This window comes from Acinonyx jubatus, chromosome E3 (assembly GCF_027475565.1).
Source record: "Acinonyx jubatus isolate Ajub_Pintada_27869175 chromosome E3, VMU_Ajub_asm_v1.0, whole genome shotgun sequence".
Lineage (NCBI taxonomy): Eukaryota > Metazoa > Chordata > Mammalia > Carnivora > Felidae > Acinonyx > Acinonyx jubatus.
In genome coordinates this window covers 5,475,817-5,483,948 of record NC_069398.1, presented here as the reverse complement: position 1 = coordinate 5,483,948, position 8,132 = coordinate 5,475,817, and the positions used below count along the sequence as shown (strand labels likewise).

The window sequence follows — 8,132 nt, the reverse complement described above, 5'->3', positions numbered from 1 at the left end:
ATCATCTATTCTGTGTGCAGTCTACGCCTTTACTCTGTAATTTTTGGCAGATTAGTTGCAAGCTGTCTAGACTCCTCTGAGAAAAATATCAACAATAGGTCTCCCCCCCCCCCCCCCCCCCGCCACAGTCTTGGGTTCCACGTGGGTGAATGACAGGAAATTAACAGGTACTCAGAACGTTATTTTCCTACTTCATGTAATTGACCTAAGGGTTTGCTTCTCCCCTCCTCCGTGTTTACCTAAACGCACAGTGTCCGGGTGAGTGAGAGGCAGTCAATAAAGCACTACGGAATACTGGAGGAAATCCCATCATTCAGAAGAAAACCACTTCACCTAATGGTGCATAAAGAAGCTGGACGCACCGGAAAAAATCTTAACTAGGTGGGTACAACTGGATACAACATGGAATATGGCAATCCTCTGTTTGATTTGCAAAGCCTTTGGCCGGGAGGAGGGGAGGAATGGAAAAGTTTGGGTGAAGGCTTTAAATGACTAGTCAAACAGACGGTGAGTCATTCAAAGTTTCCAGTTAATAATCCCCTCTGCCGGGGCAGAGGCTGGGCCCGAGCGCTTTACGAGCCACATTGCAGTTCAAGTTGTACTGTCTCACGGTTTTATTCTCTTCCACCAAATGAATACATAAAACGCCAAGACGCGCAGCGTCGGCTTCGAAATGTAGGGCAGATTCTTGCTGGGGGCGGGGAGAAGGAAGGTGGAAAGAAAGAGCAGAAGGTAGGGAGACTTGGGGAGGCAGAGAACGCAAAAACCGGTGATGCGAGAAGGCGGGGATTCCAGGAGCCGAGAGCTTTGCTTTGCGCGTTAGAACTGTTATCCGTTTCCCCGCAGCCTGTGCCCCACAGGGCAGCGTGGACCAACCCCGCGGCTGAAGAGTCAGGCAAGGACTCGCCCTCACCCCTACCCCCACCCCCACCCGGTGACAGGTGGGGCCGCGGGGCTGCGACCAGACCTCCGCCTCCCCGCGCTGCCTGCCGGGAGCCGGAGTCGCTTCCGGTTGCTCCGGAGCCCCGAACTCCCACTCCCATCGGCCCACGGGAAAACCGCAGCGGGGTCGCGCGGGCGCTGCCGGAACTCGTAGTTCCGTCTGCAGCCGTGGTTCATAGCCAGAAACGGGGACGGACAGGGCCAGGAACTACCGAGGCGAAGGTACGGGTGGCGGGGAGGGGTCAATCCGCGCCGGCGTGGGGCCGGAGCTGAGGCGGTCCGAGGTGGTTGGGGTTGGGTGGGAGGAGATCCGCTCGCACACACGAGGAGGGTTGAGCTGGTGCCGCCGTTGTCGTCGCGAGTGCGGAGTTGCGACCGGAGCCTTCGCCGCGACGACGCCGGGGACTGTGTCGCTAGCCCCCGGCCCCTCTGCCTCGTCGCTTCGCCGGGTCAGCGCGGCCTGCTCCTGCCCGGCCCGTCGCCCCCGCCTCCATTTCCCGCCCTCTCTTCACCACACACACGGCCCCCCCGATCATGGATCCGGGCAGTGGTGGCGGCGGCGGCGGCGGCGGCGGCGGGAGCAGCAGCGGCAGCAGCAGCAGCGACTCGGCGCCCGACTGCTGGGACCAAGCGGACATGGAAACTCCCGGGCCGGGCCCGTGCGGTGGCGCCGGCGGCCCCTTGGCGGCGGCGGCGACCGAGGCCCAGCGTGAGCACCTCAGCGCGGCCTTCAGCCGGCAACTCAACGTCAACGCCAAGCCCTTCGTGCCCAACGTCCACGCTGCCGAGTTCGTGCCGTCCTTCCTGCGGGGCCCGACCCAGCAGCCGCTGTCCCCAGCTGGCGCTGCCGCCCCCAACCACGGAGCCGGCAGCGGCGCTGGAGGTCCTCCGGGTAAAGGGCCGGGACGCGCGGGGCAGCCGCGGGGGGGAGCCGGGCTGCGGTGGCGGGAGCAGCCGGCCTGGGTCCGGCGGGCCCCCCCCGCCGCCAGGGATGGGGACGGGGGTGGGGTGGGGTGGGCTCGGGCGGCGCGTCCCGCGGGGCCCGGCGGCACGTGGGGCGCTGACAGCGGCGCCGGGGCGAGAGCAGCCCTGGGTGGGGCGGCCCGTGGCCCGGGAGGCGGCCTGCGCGGGCCGGGCGCGGCGGAGAGCCGGGCGGGGCGGGGGCGGCGTGCGGGGGGGGGACACCGGCGGGACCAGGGGCCGCCGCTCCCCCGGGGGGCCGCAGTCACCCGCTGGGAGTGGGGACCGTATGGGACGGAGTAGGGGGGGGGGATGGCCCGCGGCCGGTCAGTGCCACGAGGCCTAGAAGTGAGGACAGATGGGGTCAGGAGTGGGTCGGGGGGGACGTTGAGAGATCCGAGGAGCTGGGGAGGGCGAATGAATGCTCGAGTTCTCGCTTCACCTTAGGGCGAGGCGAGAGAGCGTCTCTTGCTGCAGTTTCTATTATTGAGACAGTAATTACGTTTTAAATATCTGTGACACGGAACCGTCCTGAAGGAATCCCAAGATGCATTGCAGTCTTGTGATCCGGCAGAAACTGTTGGCTATCAATACAAAGATCTTTTTCACTCTCAGCATTTGTAAGCCTGTAAAGTTCACAAGTGTCACAAAGTCAGAGTTCCTCCCTTAAGCCTTCATGTGTTAGGTAACTGCCTTGATTGGTGTGACCTTTTTCTCAAAGCGGGGCTCGGACTTTCCTCTTTAGTGACACGTTTAGAATGTTCGTTGCGTTACGATCGGATACCTTATTCAGGCTGCTAGGTGTAAGTCGCTCTTTCTGTTCACGTGTCAGTAACGAATCTGTGCATACACTTGAGCTTTTGTTAGAACGAATAGTTGTCATGTGCCGTTTTCATCATTGCTAGTAGACATTGTTTCTGTGGTTTCAAGTTGAGTCGGGTCTTTAAAATCTTCCTGTATTCTGCTGCAGGGCAGCACGCTTTCAGAAGCTGATTGTATAGCAACGTGAAATGAGTGAACTCTATGCGTAGAAGCTGATTGTATAGCAACGTGAAATGAGTGAACTCTATGCGTACCATATAAAGGCGCTTGCTTAAGGAACTGTCCGTATCTGTTGGAAGAGAGAGAGAAAGGAAAAGGTGCATTGTCCTTCCAATTCTTTAACCAGGGTGTTGGGAACTGGGTCTTCGAGGTTCCCAGCAATTTGCCAGTGAGAGTAGATTGTTGATTTCTCTTTAGAGTTCTGTGTTGTGGCATGTCGTAGGTAAGTGGACATCATAAAAGTGCTCTCGGAAGTTAGTTTTTTCAGCAGCTTTTGCTGTAGTTTTGTCTTTAGAAGCAGAAAGTTTGGAGAAATAGTTTCACAAAGTTTGTGTGTGAGCACGCAGTTTGGATTTGGGTTGCTTCATTGACTGCTATTTATTTGTGTGAGTGGTTGATGTTTTCCTTTTGAATAAGGGAATTCAGCCATTATTACTATTTATTATCACTGTTAGCTTTATTTCATTTTATTTTGTTGCTTAGACCCAGCCATTTTGGCTGCCTAAACTAGTTCATTACCAGCTCCGTATTTGTTTCCGCGTACTTTACCGTGCAGATTGCCTTTGTCCATCCATTTTCTCTTTCTGGCCCTGCCTCCTCCCTCTGGAGCCACCACCACCACTTTGGCTTCACCGAGTGCTCCTTTTCCAGACCACGTAGTCCTCAGCCGTCAGAGGACAGGCACCCTTGAGCAGCGGTCAGTAATGATGGTTATTGTTGAGTGACCTCTTATGCTGGGGACTGTCTTTTCTCTTCCTGGTAGTTGCCACTTTCAGCCTTCCTCTTAACCCTTTCTCTGTGGCACTGCTAGAAGTTGGAGATGTAAAAGTATGTGGGGAAGTTGGTGGAAAACTCCCTACGTTGTGGTCAGTTTTTTCTTTTCTTTTTTTTTTTTTTTAATCAGAAACCTATTTTGGTGTTACTGACTTTACCAGCTGCTTCTACAAAATGCCCATTAATGTCAAAACATAATCTTCCATAGGACGTCAATTTAGAAAAGAATGGATTTTTTTTTTTTAATGTTTATTTTTGAGACAGGGAGAGACAGAGCATGAGCGGGGGAGGGGCAGAGAGAGAGGGAGACCCAGAATCCCGAGCAGGCTCCAGGCTCTGAACTGTCAGCACAGAGCCAGATGCGGGACTCGAACTCATGGACAAGATCGTGACCTGTGCTGAAGTCAGACGCTCAACCTACTGAGCCACCCAGGCGCTCCAAGAATAGTTTTTCTAAACTGAGGTCCATACTTCCGTGGGACTGTTGGATTACATGTTCCAGCCCATTCAGGTCCATAAAAGACCACCATCAGAGCAGGGAACTGTGCTTGGAATAAGCAGGAAAAAAATTGAAACTAGGCCTTGGATTGAAATTTACAAAGTGGGAGCCATAAAATTTGCAAGTTTTTTGTAGTGAGGAAATAGTCAGGAGGGTAAGCCTGTTTTCTTTTGTTGTTAAGCCATAGCTGAAATTTGTGGTGGGTGTGTTTTTAGACTAAATACCAGGAGAACTCTTGACAGAGTCTAGAGGGAGAGCACTAGGATGACTGACTTGTAAAATATATGTGTGTAGAATGGATATCTGTCATTTCTCCCAAAAACAGGCAAGTTCATTTTTTCTTCCTTTGTCTCTTTTTTTGAAAATACTTTCAGTGGTGGCTTGAGCAGGAGGAAGAAGATGCTTTTGCCCAAAGTGCCATTCACCTTTCTGGAAGGCTCATTCATACGTATGCCTGTTTCTAGCCATCCCAGGTCAGAACTGGGGATTCAGTACTGACCTTAGTTAGATCTCTTTGAAAATTTAATACAAGTTTCCAAAGGAATCATTAAGTGGAACCCATTTAAGTGTAATTAAGTATAATTCACTTAAGTTCATTAAATTCATTTAATTCCCTACGGATCCAAGTAAGTGCATTGGCTAAGTGATGCCCTTTAAAGTGGAGGCCCTGAAATGAATTAACATGTAGAAGACGGGGGTTACTTGGATTAAAACTTAACATTTTTCTCCCATAGAATGTACTCACAGTTCCGCTTTGCACCCAGGTCGGTCTTTTCTTTGTTAAATGACAGATTCAGCGGTGGTGATGAGGGTTACTTGGTGTGTTCGGGCTGCTGTAACAAAGTAGTACAGACCTGGTGGCTTGTAAGCCGCAGAAGTCTGTTGGTGTCAGGTCTGCGGGCTTCAAGTTCGAGATCCGGGTTCCGGCCTGGTCAGAGAGCCCTCTTCTGGATAGCCAACTGCTGACATTTGTGGACGCTGCGCAAGGGGCAAGAGAGCTCTCTGGGACTTTTTTTTTTTTTTTTAAATAAAAGCACTAATCCCTTTATGAGGGCTCCACCCTCATGACCTCTCAGGCATCCCAAAGGCCCCACCTAATTCTGTCACATTGGGCACTGGGAGTTCAGCATAGGAATTTGCTTGGGGGGGGGGGGGGGAAACAGGTATTCAGACCATACATAGCACTGGGACCTTTTAGAAGGGCCAGAGCTTCTAAAATGGGGGGGGTAGTGTTCTTTCCACCAACCCGTTCTCAGCACCTCTCAAAACTCTGCCGGTGAAAACAGTATGGAACAAAACCAGCAGTCCTCTGTAGGCCCTCAGAGGAGTAATTGTCTCCAAGATGTTGCACGTTGTGTCGTGGAACTGGAATTTTAAAGAGAAATGTTCTATTTTGTAGTGTTTGGGTTTCACTCAGTATCTTTTTTTTTTTTTAACATTTATTCATTTTTGAGAGTGAGAGAGACAGAGCATGCGTGGGGGAGGGGCAGAGAGAGTGGAAGACAGAATCCGAAGCAGGCTCCAGGCTCTGAGCTGTCAGCACAGAACCCGACGGGGGTCTCGAACTCAGAGTGGGAGATCATGACCTGAACCGAAGTCGGAGAAGTCGGATGCTTAACCACCTGAGCCACCCGGGCACCCCACTGAGTATCTTTTTGTAGGGGAAGGATTTTCTTTTTTTTTTTTTTTTTAACGATTGCGCTCTAACTCATCATAAAATTCACCTTTTAATTTTCTGTTAATGTTTATTTCTTTTTGAGAGAGAGACAGTGTGAGGAGGGGAGGGGCAGAGAGGGAGGGAGACACAGAATCTGAAGCAGGCTTCAGGCTCTGAGCTGTCAGCATAGAGCCCGAAGTGGGGTCTTGAACCCATGAACCTCTAGGTCATGACTTGAGCCGAAGTCAGACGCTTAACTGACTGAGCCACCCAAGTGCCCCTAAAACTCACCACTTGGTGGATGCTCATTAATCCCTAGTCTCTCAAAGGTGACCTGTTCAGAGCCACCAGAGTGGAGAAGATCCAGAATCAAAGTAATAGTGTTTCGTCCAGAAGAGCTCTTACATTAAACAGTGCCTGTCGAAACTGATAGATATGTTTATATAGATGATAGATAAGGTTCTTATGATCTGTTTTTCTTTTTCTTTAAGACTGAAATGCCTTCCTTTCAATAACAATTCCAATGTTAAGGCTTTTTTAGGCTTTGATGGGCTAGTAAATGGCATCCAGTAAGCAGAGGAAATCGGGGAAGAGTATTGTTACTGGGGTGTTACTTTTGCTACGGAGTGTTCTACCTGGTTATTTCATTTCTTGACTTGCTGATTTCTAGACTACCAGATTTGGGCTCTTGTTTTATGATTTCACATGCTGGGTTGGCTGGCGCGTGGGGGTTTAGGGAACAAGTAAGGTGTCAATAGTCCTGTGCCGGGCCCAGCAGCTTTTGAAACTGTTGAATGTTTGGGAAGAAACCCTCTTTGGGGCAGGTTTTCTTTAGCGTAGATAGTACATCACTTTTTGCATTCTTTTGTCCTTTGCTTATTTCTCACCTTTTCTGGAATTGTACTGCGTGAAAAGACAGCAATTAAAATCTGTCGTGTGAGTTAGGGAAATGTAGAGGACAGATTTTTAAGCCTTGTTTCGCTTGCTTTTGTTTAGTGGGGAGGAAAATGGCTTAAAGTGTTAACATAGTAGTGTCCTGGTTGAAAAAGAGGAGTGAAAAAGAGATTGGGTATCCTTTTGGGGGTGGGTTAGCAGAATTAGAATGGAATGTTTGGAGCCGGGAATCTGTTTTGCTTAGATATACACATATGTAGCAGTTAAGGAACAAACGTTTGCCTGCCTACAGAACACAGGATCCTGGGCTAGGCACTTGAAGGGATGCCGCCAAGATGATTAAGTTGTGATCCTCAAGGAGCCTAGTAAGTGATCAAATACCCATTTTCCTCTCCTGGGAGACACAAGGTGGTAAGAGGGCCGTGCAGTGGGGTTGGAGGGCTTTCAAAGCTAAGAGGGGGAGCTGTTCTTAGATTGCCGTGTGTGATGATTTCAGTCTTGTCACCCTAATCCTAAAACTAAAGCTCTGTTTTCTGCTAAGTGTTCTGTATGAATACCTGGGTGTTTTTTGGATTGAGCTGTAATTCACATGTACAGTCCCCCTTTCTTGTGTTTCTGTATTCTGTTAAGTTTGTTAGGAATTGGCTGGCGTAGAGCATCGGTTACCTTTTATTAATCGAAGGGTGGTTGACACACGGCGTGACTAGTTACAGGTGCACAGCGTCGTGGTCCCCCTCGCGGTGAGTAGCTCCACCGGTCACCACACTGCAGTTGTGATGCCATTGACCACGTTCCCGTGCTGTGCCTCTCATCCCCGTGAGCGACACTTTTCTTTTCCCACCGCGCGCCGTGGCTTTCATGTCAAACAGCAGCGAGACCCGCAGCTCCGGTGGTGTCTTTGGGGTCGGTCGATGTCGGATCGCACGGTCCGTGCCCAGTTCTTAACAAATCCTTGGGAAGCAAGAATTGGGCCACTAGTCGAAGGTTCTTGATAGTTCTGAGATCCTTAGCCTCCTTTTTTAGCTGCAATCATTGATTCGTACCAAAGCTGCTTAAAAATTTTGTCTTTGTTTTCAGATTTTAACCAAGCAGGGCTGGGCTGTAGATGTATTTGGTTTTTTTCGTAAATGGCTTTGTTCTAAGGAAACCTCATTGTTTCATTGCTCCGGTTTAAACCAGATCCCCATCGTAATGCTACTTTCAAGGTGACAGGAACACTTAGTAAGGATTTTCTGAGCATCTTTCAGTAGCCTGGCCTAAGAGTGGTGACACCAAATTCCAAACGACATACCGACTAGGTAATTGTGTCCCTTCACTTGAAACAAAGTGCATACCTTAAATGTCACTGGGGTGTTTCCTGCTTGA

The 8,132-nt window shown here is 50.5% G+C and overlaps 1 protein-coding gene across 3 annotated transcripts in view; it reads left to right on the top strand.

Moving 5' to 3' along the window:
- The first annotated feature begins 245 nt into the window (after positions 1-245).
- The window catches only part of GSPT1 (G1 to S phase transition 1), a 34,167-nt gene continuing 26,280 nt past the window's right edge, over positions 246-8,132 (top strand). The window contains exons 1-2 of one of the 3 annotated variants that reach the window (XM_053213863.1): positions 246-381; positions 847-1,164. Coding sequence is in view for 1 of the 3 variants with exons in the window: in XM_027043229.2 (XP_026899030.1) it covers positions 1,477-1,834 (358 nt within the window). In the remaining 2 variants the exon portion in view is untranslated. Of the gene's footprint in view, positions 382-846; positions 1,165-1,200; positions 1,835-8,132 lie in introns of those variants that run through there. The other 2 variants (XM_053213864.1, XM_027043229.2) reach the window with 2 other exon arrangements.